At 43.1% G+C, this 15,625-nt stretch overlaps 1 protein-coding gene across 2 annotated transcripts in view; it reads right to left on the bottom strand.

Moving 5' to 3' along the window:
• Positions 1-14,632, bottom strand: part of UNC5B (unc-5 netrin receptor B) — a 238,916-nt gene extending 224,284 nt beyond the window's left edge. The window contains exon 1 of one of the 2 annotated variants that reach the window (XM_069753210.1): positions 14,254-14,632. In XM_069753210.1, coding sequence (XP_069609311.1) covers positions 14,254-14,371 — 118 coding nt within the window. In that variant the 5' untranslated portion in view covers positions 14,372-14,632. The remainder of the gene's footprint in view (positions 1-14,253) is intronic. The other variant, XM_069753209.1, reaches the window with a different exon arrangement.
• Positions 14,633-15,625: the final 993 nt, after the last annotated feature.

Below are 15,625 nucleotides of genomic sequence, written 5' to 3'. Positions count from 1 at the left end.
CTGTTGCTACCACTGATGGAAGGGTAAAATTTTGAGACATCATTAAAACAATTAAGTCATACATCATTTAGCTTGGTGAGAGCAGAAATTATTGAATTGAGTAAACTTTGGATCGGTCCCAGTATTGCTAGCCCCCCAGGTAAGCCCTCAGAACCGCCAGAAGCACGATCCCGATACTTACTGCATTACCATATCATTATGTTATAAAAAGGCACCGAGATCCTTGTGTCTCAGAGGAGACCATTTTAACGACACAGTGTGCTGTAATCCTTTTCTGGTTTTGTGCAAAATTCCCGTTCTATATGGAACAATGAAGCTTCGTTGTTAGGGCAAGGATCAGGCCATAAGAAAACGTATGTAAGATATTCAGAAGTAGCAAAATATGGAACAAGAAGCGTTTTCTACAAACATTACGGCTTCCCTAGTAAAGGATCGGGAAGCAGGAACCACGGTCTGAATGCTGAGAACATGTGTACTTGGTTTGGCCGGGCGATGCCTGCAGTTTGGCAAAAGATGCACATTTTATAGTTATTGCTGAGCTGTACAGAGCACGGCATGCCAACCTTAGTTGTGGAAATGTGATGATGTAGTAAAGGAAGCTTACTGGCTCACTGACACCACTAAATTCATGTCTTTGATGGAATATAAATCTCTACTTACTAGTACAAGAACCAGCTTTGCAGTCTGGAAACTATTATGGCCTGGCTGCAGAACATAAAGGAGAACACTCCACTCGAACTGCGTATCAAGTGGAAAAGTCCCAGAGAGTTACTGTTTCAAAAGGGGCAATCGCTACAAGAAAAAGAATTGACACTGCAAACATCAAGAATGCCAGTGTTTTATTTTTAATTTTGACAAAAAAATAAAAATAAGGATATTTTTTTTTCTGTGGAACATTAAATCTGTTGTACGTTACTAGTGGAATCTGAAGCGGAAATACAAGACTGACCCTTGGATTTCTGCTGCAGAATTGCTCTTTAATGTGCCACTCAACCTGCCACAGTGTCCAGGTAGACATGTCATTTACTGATGAGATAATTAAAAAACGGCTACACGGCGACAATGCAAATGTACTATTGAAAATAACAATGGGAAGTGATTTTCTGAGTGGCTTTTACATGATGAATTCAAGCTAAAGTCCATGTAAAAACAAACTAGAAATGAGCAATTCGACCCACACTGCCCAGGTCTGGCACCATGATGTCATAGGGTCTAGCAAGCGCCAGAGGCATCCAGGATTTAAGGGACAGAAATGAAGATCACTTTAAACAGAGAACCGGACTGAATTCCGGACCAGGGTAGTACAAATAGAATTTTTCATTTCTGCTGTTACCATAGTCTACAGCCAGTACAGTAAAGTAACTGCAGAGACCAGAGAAATCTAAACCACAAGACATAAACCCTCAAATGTCATCTCCGTGAAATGATATATGACAACTGCAGTAACATATCATCACAACTCATATTTTTACATTGTTAAAGTCTTCCAAAATGTCAAATGTTTCAGATATTTATGATCCAAAGACGTAAAACTTCTGATCTTCGCTTACCTCTTCTTCTTCACCAAGGCTGGATCATTAGTAAATTCTAGGGGCTATTTTGCTAAGACGACTCAAATAACTTTGGTGTGTCTTCAGATAAGATGGGAGTTATTCTAAAAGCAAACCTGAATGTCATTCAAATTTTTTCTCTTTTATTTAAAAGCTACGAAATTCTTAGGAAATTGTACGAAGATTTTATCAATTTTCCTGCCTGACCTCCTTTTAATGTCTTTTTTTTAGGTCCTAAGTTGACAGTTCTGGGAGATTAGGACATCCTGTATCTACACTGTACACTTAAATGGTCTTCCAGTAGTTTTAGTAACTTGAATCTACTACATAAAAACACAGTCCTGCTGATCTAAATGACAGGTGGGTCTTGTTCTGCCAAGATCATGCATGTAGTTGTGTATTTGTAGCTGAATAATATGGTCTACGTCTACTGAATTAAGGCTACCTTCAAAATTGGCTAATAACTTGCAGTAGCAAATTTTCTACGCAACACTTTAAAGGGGTTTCCCAGTCAATGAAAACTATTCTTAAAATGTTTTAGAGAGGATAAAAATGAAAGAAGTAATAATAAGGGATACTCATCCCTCAGGGATCCATGCAGACCCCATTACAATGCTCACTTGGTTATCACTGGTCTGTTCTGGAAATGCATTCTTAGGGTACTTTCACACTAGCGTTTTTTTAAATCCGTCACAATGCGTCGTTTTGCAGAAAAAACGCATCCTGCAAAAGTGCTTGCAGGATGCGTTTTTTCCCCATAGACTTCTATTGACGACGCATTTGCGACGGATTGGCACACTTCGCATCCGTCTTGCGACGGATGCGTCGTGCTTTGGCGGACCGTCGGTCGAAAAAAACCCTACATGTAACGTTTTTTCCTCCCGACGGACCGCTTTTTCCGACCGCGCATGCGCGGCCGGAACTCCGCCCCCACCTCCCCGCACCTTACAATGGGGCAGCGGATGCGCCGGAAAAATGCATCCGCTGCCTCCATTGTGCAATGCAGCAAACGCTAGCGTCGGAATCTCTCCCCGACGCATTGCGACTGGGAGATTCCGACGCTAGTATGAAAGAAGCCTTAGCCAATCGATGGTACCCACCTCAGCCAGTTTGTCAGATTGTCTGTGCAGGCATTTCCAACCATTAATGGTGTGTGAAAGATGAGACTAAGAAGCACAAGTTAGATGGAGGTAAGTGCTAGAGAGGCATCTATGAGGGATCATTGAAGGTCATCATTTTTAATTACTGGAAATCAGTCAAACCATTGTACCTTTAAAGGGAATATGTCTATAAGAACACCCCCTCCCTCGGAACCACATTTATAAGCAGGCAAATTACATTGCAATGTAAATTCAGAATCCCCTTTATATATTTTATCTGTTGCTGCATTTATAAGTAATTAGAATGAGCACAAAAAATGTATTTGCTGATCCAAGTTGTCTCCTCACCCAGCACCAGCATCTAACTTAATTTTAAGCTTGCTGCCTAAAGCTAAAGAGGCTGGTGAAGGGTGGGGAAACAACTTTGGGGGGAGAGAGACTTGTTGAGTGCCCTATCAACTCCATGTCTCATTTGGATAACAATGAAAATACTAATTACTGTGGAATGCAGCAACAGATAGAAGATATAATGGGGGATTGATCTTATGGACTGATTCCCTTAAAGAATAGTTTTAATCAGTTGGAAAAACATTTTAATTTATTGCAGCTAAATATATCTTATTATCTCCGTTAATTTCTGACCTAATTGCACGACTCATTAAAGGGTTGATTGTGACTTGTAGGATCGCTACTTCCAACAGGTGGCGCTATAGAGTTTAAGTTCTCTTTTTCTCAGAAGAGGCAATTTGCATATTATATTTCCCAGAGGAGCATTGCATGGCGAATAAGCCTCCTTACCTTGACAAGCCAGAGATGGTATGTCACTCTCCATAAGGAGAAATGTTACCCCTAAGACCCCAGTCCAGAGCCTCTCACCTAGCCAAATCAGTTCTCATGCTTCGCACTGACGAGGGCCAACAGCCCAAAACACCGTGTCTGCGAATTGAGATACTAATTTGGCTTTTATCCTAAGTCATATTGCACGACTCGTTAAAGGGTTGATTGTGACTTGTAGGATCGCTACTTCCAACAGGTGGCGCTATAGAGTTTAAGTCTTCTTTTTCTCAAAAAGAGGCAATTTGCATTTGACCTAACTGAAACATAATGTACAGACTATAAAAATAGGTTACATCAGAATGACAGAATCATTTTATACCACAATGAGACCACAGAGAAGTTACTAGAAAGCAGGAATGCCGTCCATGGCTCGCAGAGCAACAGTGCCAAGATGAGTTATGCATAAATCTGCATTCATTTTCCCTATTGCAACATCATCAAATCAAGTGACCCTGTGACTGATGCTACAGGAACATTGTATAGATTATTCCTCTACGTCAGGCATGAGCATTATAAAATCACCAGCTCTCGTATATACTCAGCTATGACTGTGTTGTGAGAATGTGGTTATCATCTTATTATAAGGACATGTGGATTATTACTCGATTACTAAATCTGGCCACAGACTCGGCAAACCTGATCAGTGGTAGATCATGATAGCCCCGATGGGAAAACGCAGCCCGAAACAGAAACCAATTAAGAAATTAGCACACAGACTATATCACTGGTTTTAACACTGTATTTAAAGGGTTTATCTAGGATTACTTAATAATGGTATATTCACAGATTTGTTGCAGAACTGTCTCTGAAATTCCCTGCAGCAGCCAACATCTGTCCATGAGTAGGGTCTCCTATTACTTCTCATCCATAATACATATATCTGTGTATACTTCAACCTGTAGATTTTATTTGACCCAAATTAAATACAGCATTTTAAAGGAGGAATTGTTGCATGCTCAGGAAATGGAGTTAAATTTATTGTAAAAATCCTTAAGATCCACTGATGCTGCCTCACTTTATTCCAGATATTCACATTTGAATCTTCTAGAGTGCAGAACGTAATATCTTTGCTGGTTGTGCAACTGAGCGTGTCTTCAGAGTCATCTGTGGGGGCGCACACAGTCATTCTTCCCTCCCATAAAGCTGTCAATCACAGCTCACCAGCATCTGAGACTGGCAGACTTCTGAATCAGCTGAGCTGTGATTGACATAATCTGGGAGGGATGACAGCACATGCCCCCACAGATAACTCTAAGGCTAGGTTCAGATTGCGTTAGTGCAATCCGTTTAGCGCCTAGCGCTAGCGGATTGCGCTAACGCAATGTGTTTTAAAGGGGTCGCGGGGAACGGACCGCGGGCGCGCCTCGGACGCTGCAAGCAGCGTCTGCCGCGCGCCACAAAACACAGGCACATCGCTAGCGCGTGCCGAAAATGGCACACGCTAGTGATGCGCGTCCCCATTGCTGTTAATGGGCGCGCTAACGGACGCGTTGCACGGCGTTAATTTCACCATGCAACGCTGTCCGTTAGCACGGTCCCATTAACGCAATGGGAACCTAGCCTTAACGACCAATTGCACTACAAGCAGAGATTTCACATACTGCACTCCAAAAGAAACCAATGTGAACATCTCTGCAATGGAGTGAGAAAGCGCAAAACAGAAAAGAGCAGCAGAATCAAGGGAGTTCAGGGACTTTTACCAGACATTTAGCGCACTTTGAGGAAATGACACCTCTTCTTGAAAGACTCGCATATAGGCGACACACGTCCTTGCACTGTCCACACAGTGCCAACAGCATAGAAGGAAACAACCTATAGACAAAAAATGATAATGCCCAGTTTTCAATTTTAAATTACCAAGGGGAGTAACACAATATAAAGTTACTAGAAAAAAATGTTCCAGCACTTTTGCACATGGGTAATACAAGTGTTTGCCAAAAGGAAATCTATCAACAGGTTTATGGAATTTAAAGAAGGGGCAACACCAATAAGCCCTCTGTTACTGCATCCTAGTGTGCAGTATATGTCCCCAAAACACTCCGCAAGTCACAAAGAAGAATTATATTCACAGATGGTGCGGTCTTGTCAGCGCCTCTGGTCTTGGTCTGGTGCCTCCTCACTTCTTATGATTGCCGTCTGCTTCCCCGATTCATGTGCCACATCCGACATCATCCACGCAGCGTCCCCCATCATGCCCCTGCGCAGGAGCATCTCTCTTTGCCCTTCTGAGGACAGATCAAATTACTGTTGTGCGCATGCGCCAGGAAAATCCAAAGTGCGCTTCTGACCCGTAGGTAAAGCTGGTGCAGGCGCACGACTCTTTACTCTGCCCTTGGAAGGGCAAAGAGAAGGGTGCCTGCGCAAGAACTCGATGAAAAACACTGTGTGGATAATGTAGGACGCATCATCCACACAAAACAGGGACAGAGGATGATGATTGTAGGAAGAGAGGGCTCCAGATCACGACCAGAGATGCCCATCACACCATGTCGGAGTATAATAAATGCTGTACCAGAATGCTATAAAGAGGGCTTAAAGATTCTGACCCTTCTTTATATGGGGAAAGCCTGGTGACAGGTTCCAGTAACTGGATACTGTATATCTTCAATATGGCTTCTTTCTAAGTAATCATTCTATATTCATCACATTAGTTTCCGCTATAATTTACATCTTAATGGTGAAGACTGGCTGTATGCGTTTTTACTCGTCACTTTGACTAGTCAAAAATTGTTTGTGCATATATTAGCACTTCATTAGCAACCTTGGATTCTATGCCCTAAGAAAAGGTAAAAATGGTAGTGTTCACTTGGTAGCATCACACCATATCTGCCTTCTTACAGTTCTTGCTTTTCAAAGTATTTCCATGTAGAAGGATATAATTATCATTTTTACAGATTTTCACAGTTAAGGACAAGTATAACAAATCTACAGTACATATCCATACACAAACACATATCAGATCAGTTCTTCAAAGTGCCAGTAATGCAAAAGGAGAGTATATACCGGCCACGCTGATTTATTCATAAATTAGTCTTCCAGAGCCTCCAAATGTTGGAGTCACCAAAAGCCACCGAAAACAATCCTCTAACAGCTTGAGACAGTAGAGGTGTGAAATCTATGTACTATTATTAAAAATGAAATTTGTTGGAGAATTACATGTAAATTATGTAAAGACTCCGCACTGAGGAATGTGTTCTTCATTATCTATGTATCACTAAGTGCAGTAAAGTCATTTCAATCATTTACCAATGTGCTGAACAATCAATCTGACAACTAAATTAGTGAAGTAATGGAAACCGTTCAGATAGATAGGGCAAAATATTTATCAGATTATAGGGAAATGAAGAATAAGCAGAGCTGCATGGGCATTGTAGCTACGCTGACTGATATACACTGCTTGTACTCTCTGCATTGGGGTAGGGGGCCACGTTGCTGACCTTACAAACCAAATGTCTGTTCTTCTTCACATAAAGAGGTTTCTTTTCTTTAAAGGACTATGCATATGAAAGAAAAGTTGTCCGAACCTGCCAAACATCTTTAGCCAACAATATCATGTGTATAGAGGCCTGACAACTGTGCTCTAAAGGAAGTTGTCAGAGAAAAGAGGGACAGGAGCATATAGGATTTCAACATGGCAGCTCCTTTGTGCAGGACATACGGTAATTAGAAGATGCCACAGCCTGGATTGTCGGCTTTCTAACAGATTTATGTCTCAAGTTAAATTCTCCACAATATTGAGGGTAGACGGCACCTCAAAGGGGACAAGTGGCACCACAAGCACGTTCACCCACCATTAAAGTCAGGGGTCATACATCACTAGCAGAAAGAAGCAATTTGGGGTCCAACTGATTTGACGGTTATTGTAAGTCTGTAAACCCCTTAAAGAGAAGGTGTATAAATTTTTTTAAAAAAATCTATTGTTTTAATCAGGTTTTTGTGTTGTTTTTTTTTCTACATTTTTGACAACTTTTTTTTTTTTTTTTTTAAACACATCTAATTTGTATTTAAAAAAAATTAAATCTTGCAATTTTCCCTATGGGTCCAGGCAGTATGCATTTTTTTTATTAAATTTTGCCTTGGATACTGTAGTACCGTAATTAAGAAGGGGTTTTCCAATAATGGGCGAACCCTTTAATTCAGAATGTAAGAGGGTCCCAACACTTGATGCTGTGGTTGAGTCAGGACTAGTGATGAGTGAGTGTACTCATTGCTAGGGATTCGCTCGAGTGGTCTCGGAGTATTTATGACTGCTTAGAGATTTAGTTTTCATTGCCTCAGCTGAATGATTTACAGCTATTAGACAGCTTGATTACATGCAGGGATTCCCTAGCAGCCAGGCAACCCCCACATGTACTTAGGCTGGCTAGTAGCTGTAAATCATTCAGGTGAGGCGGTGAAAACTAAATATCCGAGCAGTCATAAATACTCGGAGGTCGGGGAAAACCCAAGCAACGACTACACTCGCTCATCACTAGTCAGGACCCATCCCTACCTAAGCACATTATTAGTCAGTGGGTCCTGCTGAAATTTGCAGGTTTGACTGTTACATGATATGTGAATGCTCCACTTTACACATTATGAACATTTTGTATTCAATCACAACTGCAAGAAAAAAAAAAAGATGAAGAAAACTGTAAATAATAACAGATCAGAATCAAAATAATTTCCTTTTATCAGTAAGAAAATTAATAATGAAGAATCTTGTCTGCGCTCGAGACAACAGATATCACGAAGAACAGGGATAAGGGGCTATAATTATTTCATACAGGGTTAATAAGAGTTTTATAAAGTTCCAACGCAGTTCTCTCTCTTAACATATATGTAGACAAGAAAAAAATCATATTTGGTGTTTTAGTACAAAATCTATAACCAAGAAAACAAAGCAACCAATTGTATAGAAAAAAAGAAAAATAAATATTCTCCCAGGCATAAAAACAAACATGCCATAATAAAAGAAAATAAAGCTTCTAAATGACAATACAAGAAAGCTTCACCCCATTGAGCACTTCCACAGCCGGCCTATGCTCCGGCTATATTTTTTATTGGGCTCCAACCTTATTATAGTCTCGTGAATGTATCTTTGTTCTCAGTATGAGTAATCTTCATCTCTTGCAGCCAGATTTCTCCATTAAACTTGATTTGATGCTTAGTGTAACCAAAGTATCTCACAGGGGTGCAGCTACATAAGGCTCACAGAGGACAAGGATTGTCTGTTTCCAGCAGATGAAGAAAAAAACAGTTGGGGGTCATTTAAGACGTCTCTAGTGTGATATAGGGCAGTGATTGAATGTGAATGTTAATGAGTGGATTTTAAGAAAATCATCAACCCAAAATGGAACAGTCACCCATGTATGTATGAAGAGGTCTGCTTACACTAAACAAGTAAAGCGGAAGTTTGCAGAAACAATCCATTTCCTTACTTTATTTAGGATTTCCTGAACAAGGGCATAATGGTAATGGCTTTGACTTAGAAGACGCATAAGATTAGAAAAGCATTTTTCCAAAAACAGCGCCACTCTTCTTCTTGCCTGTATGCAGTATTGCAGCCCCATCCCTGAGGTTTGACCTCACGAAGCACAAATCTGTCGGATATACCGTACTAGCAATACATCAAACTCCTTTAAAGGCTGCCAAACTGCACAAACACAACCCCGAGCAGTCACTGCTGTACCTTCATAGGATCATTGAATGTTAAAGGACCTTCAGGATCATCATCATGCTTAATGTAGGATTCACTAAACCATCTCAGACAGATGTCTATCCAGCCTCTGAGCCTTCGGTTCATGTGTAGCTACTGACAATGGGAGCTTTTCCAAGAAGAGTAAAGGAAACCCTTAATTTAGGAAAGGTTTATGCCCCAAAATACAAAAATGTCCCATGAGTGATACCTTTATTGGCAGCTTTCAGGGCCCTGAGGCTCCTTCTTCAGGCAGGTTTACAAATGAATGACTGAGACAAGGAACGGTTGTCACACTCCTCTAATGGAGTAAAGGTGGTGTCATGTGAACATACACTAATTGCGTTTCACACATTTCTTCATATGTTTTGGGAAAGGCTTTTCTGATCTCATCTTTGGCTCCAAAACTGAGCCACGATGGGCGCGTGCGAAACTCGCCTTGGGCAACTTTTTTGGCTGTGTATAGAGGCTGTACATTTCCCTAACACGGCGCCATATGGCCTCTGCATGTTTCTGTAGGGGGTCCAACGGGTGTCATACATGGAGCGATAATCACATATGGCATGCAATCTTTTTTTTCTGATTCATATGGTATCTGACAGAAAAAGCTTTTTGTCTTCTATGAAATTGGAGCCATGCAGATGAACAGTAAAGAAGCCATGTACTTAGGCAGCCATGTAAGATAACACAGCCCTATACAAACAACCAAAGCTACCAAAACCTATCCCAGGCCTGGCCTACCTATAGCTTCTAGGATTGAAGTGCGATTTAAAAGGAGATTTCTAGAATTTAGAGAATTTCAGGGCATCATGTAAAAACCCAAAATACCCCAAAAGAAAACATAATATACCAATATAGAGCGAGTCATGGACTACGTTGTTACATGGACACCAAAACACCAATAAATACAAGCCTAATTTGTTACCCAGTTGCGATCACTGTATTAAGTTGTAAATGTAGGCATCTCCTTATACAAGTACTTCCACCCATGGGTAAAACCCAGGCTTCACACACAATGTCCACAAGGAGCTGTGTTGTCACTATTACTCAGTGAGGAGGAGAAGGAAACAGCCCTATTATCTGGCTTGTCATGTTCAGGGTGTGACAACCAGAGATTACCAACTAAAGTAAACCATCCCCTGCATTTGGGAGATCTCAATCACAGGACATCCATTTGTCACTGCTGATCTCCCAGACACAACATAGCAGTACCTGGCCCTCCTCAGTACCTGACCAGGTAGTTAGGGCAAGTGACCGGAGACTAAAGTCAGTCATTTCTTAATAACATGCAGTTAGAATAAGCGACTACTGACACCTACATGTTTTTATCCCAAGCCCCTTACAGTTCCTCAGGACTATATGTGAGGGCAGATGCATATCTCCAGTCACAGCTATAAGAAGGGAAAAGCCAAGCAGATCATCTAATAAATATTTATACCGATTCCACTAAAATACAGGGAGGGGGTGGGGAATCACCTAATTACACATTTTTGCTATTTTTCTTTTCCTGTGCTGGGTACTCACAATGGCGTTTTCTTAAGTTTTACCTGTCAGTGGCTTTTTTGTGATAGCTGACATTACAACCCCCTCATAGGGATAACCAAATAGATTCACAAGACCCCAGTCCAGCCTTCTACCCGGCAGAATCCCCATCGCCTCGTCCGATTTGTAGGCCTGAACCGACGTCATTGTTAGGGAAAAACGCCGGCATGCCAGTGATCCACAGTGACTAATCAGAAGAGGTGCCAAGGACTCCAGCATGGAGGAGAAGGTCTGCTGGGCACAGACTAATAACATGGCCGCTGAAAAAGGAATCTTTTTGATTGTCTACCATACACCTCTCCCAGACGGCCTAATTTACACTGCGATTACTCCTCACCCTGTACACGCCTGCTTTTCTCATATATATGCTTTTATCAACAGAACGCAAATGGACCCATTATAGCTTACAGCCATTTTCAGGTCCTTTCTTATGTGGACTGATAAGCCACCAAAAAGAAGCGGCGACATGCCAAACTCTTGCCGGATTCACAGACTATAGTTTTACGCCTGGGTCCATTACTGAACAAACATCACACAGATGCCATCCGCATGCCGTCTGCCACAAACGAGGACATGTGAATTTGGCCTTAGGGCTCATACAGATGAGCATATCAACTGAACGTGCGCGGTCTGATCGGCCAGCACACTGACCCCTCTTATTCCACAGCCTGTAAAGATAAACATTTTTTCTCGGTCTGACGAGGGAAAAAAAAAAAAAAAAACACAAAAGGAAAAAAATACCGTATGCACTAATTTCTTTCAAGTCTCACCTATTAAAGCTTATGGGTGCATAAAATAAAAAAATAAAAAAATTAAAAAAAATCGGATCCCACACAGAACATAAGTGGCATCTGATTTTTAGAAATACAGTTTCATAGGGTTATAATAGAAATTTATTTGATCAGGTATATTTTCTCATCTAGATGTATGAAAGCGGATCGCACGGATGTAAAAAAAAAAAAAAGGCGCATCAATGTAAATTGTACTGTGTTTTCTGTTTTCATACACTTGTCTACAGATTTGCCATTCAGGAGTCTTGGAAAGCTTTGTGGAAGCAAAAAAAAAGAAGTCATCAGGGCACCCTCCTGAATATTGGACCTTTATGGCCCCTCCGGGATCATTATCTGCTGCAGAGCACAGAAGGGTTTGATTGGCCCTGATGGGGCGTGTGCGCTTACATGATGCCCTGAAATAAAGATGACGTATATTCATCTATTTATCCACAACCCCAAAGTTATATTGTAAGATAATAATAAACATTAAGTACAAACTTACAGCGACTAAAGAGGAATAATGTGACGAGCGCAGGACCAGGCTCTACAGGAGCACATCAGGAGCTGCGCTCATTAATGAACCCTAATACACCGCGTCGCCGCACTACATGACCTTTAGATTACATTCTTCTTTACCATTAAAACCTCAGTGTAATCATTTTTCTATTAGGAATCTTTACACCATTTTGCCGCTAAAGGGCAAAGTAAGAAAACAACCCAGAAGCACTTAGTCCTTAGAACCATTATCTATTATTATTGAGGGGATCACGCAGGGCCAGAACTCCCCAGACTGCCAGAAAACTTAGAAATGAGCAGCTTTTCAAGTCTTTTCGGAGATTTACATTGTTGGAACTTGCAGATATTTCTATAAGCTTATGAAAATGTCTGCCGGATTAGCGGCACAGATCCCAACGCGTTTCACTGCCTACAGTAACCATATCCTACAGTAACTTCAGGAGACCCTTTTCGGATTTGCATTTTATGCAAACGGTTCATTTTGCATGCACAAAGCAGGCTTTGTCCTGTATTCTTCAGCAGCTGGGATTGTATAAACTGGGATCCAGTACATCGGCATGTAAAAGACTAGGTTGGTAAGGGAGAGGCAAAAGGATATCCTGGTCCTTAGCACTTTACATGGGCGGTGAGTAGGGGTAGAGTGAGGATTATTGGGGGCCTTGTACAGTCTCGTAACATAAAGCGTTGGTGGCGTAAACTAGTGCCCACAACTTTGCCCATTTTGATGAGTGGCAGAACCTAAGAGCGCAATATGTATTGAAGTCTCCATCGTCTCACTGATCGTATGGCGGCCCTAATGACAGTGCACCTACACAACCAGGTGAGGATAACTGGAAGGTGTAGCAGAGACGACAATGTTTCCGTGCTGGATCATGAGTTAGACATCTCCCTCAGGTCTCGCCTACTGCGCTATCACAAACAAGGCAGCCCTGATGAGTTCATGGCCGGCTCTGCTGCATCTGATCATTTTTACAGAAGTCGGATTGTGCATTATGACTATAGAATAGGTTTGGATAGAAAGATGTAAAGGGACGGCAGCAGAGCAGGCGCTTGTGGTATGTAGCCAGGCGGCACACACAGGGCAAGCACAGCCATGTCACAGGCACACACGGGCAGCCTGCGGGATAGCCAGGCCTGACATCCCCCAGCAGACCCACAGTGGGGTCTCCATCAGCTCTTCTTTCCACATGACCAGGCAGTACAGAGCACTGCAGGAACCAGCAATGTGAAGGGCAAACAGCATGATTAGTTCAATTACTGGTTTCCCCCCACATAGCAACTTTATTCATCCAGACATAGTAAATGATGTCTAATTAGAGCCTCTGCAGAGAGGAGTTTGTAAACCGGAGAAAACGGGATCGCACGTATACAAAAAATTAACCCCAGCCACTGGGATTCATGGAACGTTTCCTATATTAGGAGGCCCCAACCGCAAGACATGATAGAAACGAGTCCATACAGTGCTACGGTGTATGTTGCTGCCATTTAACCCTTGTGCACTCCTGTAATGAAGCTTATCAGGGAACTGGATCTCCCTCCAGCACTATCTATCAGCATTATCTCAGCCACTGACTGCTAAGCCATAACTAAACAATATAAATCAGCAGAGGACAAAACTTCCCCCCTTCAGCCCATTAAGGCACTGGTATAGAACAGAGGGGTCTTGTCTCTACATAACAATAGGGGCTGCTCCCATCATGGTAGTTAGACACAGACTTATAAATGTTGGGTGACAGACCATGATGGGGAGGGGGCCTGTCGCCTACATAGATGGGAATAATAACAGCCTCTGATATTGGGGGCTCAGGTGAGCGCCGGCGCCCTAGTGATGGAAGATGCACCCAGTGTTCCCTACACAGCGATCCCTATTGTAAGTGTGCAGGATCTGCCCTCAATCTCATGTTTATGACCAGCAGCATCGCATCAGACCTGGATCTGCAGATCAATAGCTCATGTAAAAGGATAAAGTTTATCAGCAGCCCTATGTAAAACCACAGACAAAGTTGTCTTAGGGCCGATCAAGGTAATGGTCAGGATAAAGGCCAGTTCAGTCCGATGCGTTTAACCCCTTGAATCCGTACAGACCTTCACCGATCTCTGTGGAAACATCGGGCGCAGTTTTTAGCAGATGACAAGTGTTTGTCAAACTGTCCAAAGGTCTGAGAATAATCGCATCAGTGGGATCGATCGGCCGAGCACATCGCTCCCGCATTTATCATGGCACTGCCCGCAGTGCCCGGGGTCAGCCCGATCGTTACCTGCCAGGGATGAGCCGAAGTTGCCGCTGAGCAGCAGAGCCAGCGCCAGGACCGGAGCGCTGCGGATCCGGGCTGCAGTCATTGCTCCTCCGCCACACTCCAGGGCTTCTCCCCGCATACAGAACCAGTGCTCTGCCCCCTCCCCGGCTGGCAGGGGTGCGGGCAATGGGTGCCAGGCACAGTCCGCTACTTTACGTACAAATCCACTGCCAAGTAGTTTCCAAGCGGCCGGGAAAGTGCAGAGAGGCGCCGCGCATGTGAAGAGAAAGTTCCCGGGCGCCGGTCAGTCAGTGTCCGGCGGAGGTGCGGCTAGCAGGGCATGTGCGCATCTCCCCTGCCTACTGCCACAATGCCAAGGTGTCCTGCGAGCAGCAGCACTAGCACCAGGGACCTGCAGGGAGGAGAGCGGCGGCAGAGCGGCAGCTGGGAGCGGGGGCGGGGCGGCACGGAGCGGGAGGACGGCCGGGGGCTGCGCTCCCTCACACGCCTCCCCGGCACCGCCGCCCGCTCTAGGTGCTGCCGGAGCGACATGTTATCACAAAATCACTCACTCACGATATTTATTATAGAAAACTATGAGAAGTCATTAGAAGTGAAGACATTGCAGTCACTGGGAAATGATGAGAATTACGATCAAAATTATCTGGAGAAGTTTCTTCAGCAGCAAAATATCACAGACATCTTGAATTTTGTTACTGACGACAGGGAAAAAAGTGTCAGTTTATCCACTGAACGGTAACAGCTCAAGAAATGTGGCTGTGCTATTATCACACTGTCCCAACCGCACACGTTCAGTATTTGCTCAGTATTTTACCTCAGTATTATCCAAATCCAGGAGTGGAATGGCAGCACTATGTTTGACAAGTGTGACCAACCTGTCAATCAGATTAACAAGCGATGCTACAGATAGCTTGGGAAACGCCAGCATTCTACAAGCTAATTACGCTTGTAAAACGCTAGTGTTTAGCGGGAAAACGCATGCCAACTCCGCATGCGTTATACCCGTGGCAGAGTTACGGAATTGCTGTGGAAATTTCTGCGGCAATTCTAGACGTGTGCAGATAGCCTAACAGATACTGAGGTAAAATACTGAACGTGTGAATGTGGCCTTAAAGGGAAGCAGTCTTGTGATTCATGAGCCAATGATCTGGCTGCGCTATTGCACATGTGTAGGTTTTACTCTGAGACTGCGGCGTTTCAGGGAAAACTGACTCTTTCGTGGACCATGGCAAGTCAGGGGTGGTTCACATGATCATCGTTAGGGTATGTGCACATGTATTCTTGGCCACTGCGGATTTTTCCGCAGCAGATTTGATAAATCTGCAGGGCAAAAACGCTGCGTTTTTGCTGCAGATTTACCGTGGATTTACTG

Source organism: Ranitomeya imitator, chromosome 2 (assembly GCF_032444005.1).
Source record: "Ranitomeya imitator isolate aRanImi1 chromosome 2, aRanImi1.pri, whole genome shotgun sequence".
In the NCBI taxonomy this organism is placed as follows: Eukaryota; Metazoa; Chordata; class Amphibia; order Anura; family Dendrobatidae; genus Ranitomeya; species Ranitomeya imitator.
The sequence above is the reverse complement of the archived record's forward strand: the minus strand, read 5'-3'. Positions and strand labels throughout refer to the sequence as shown.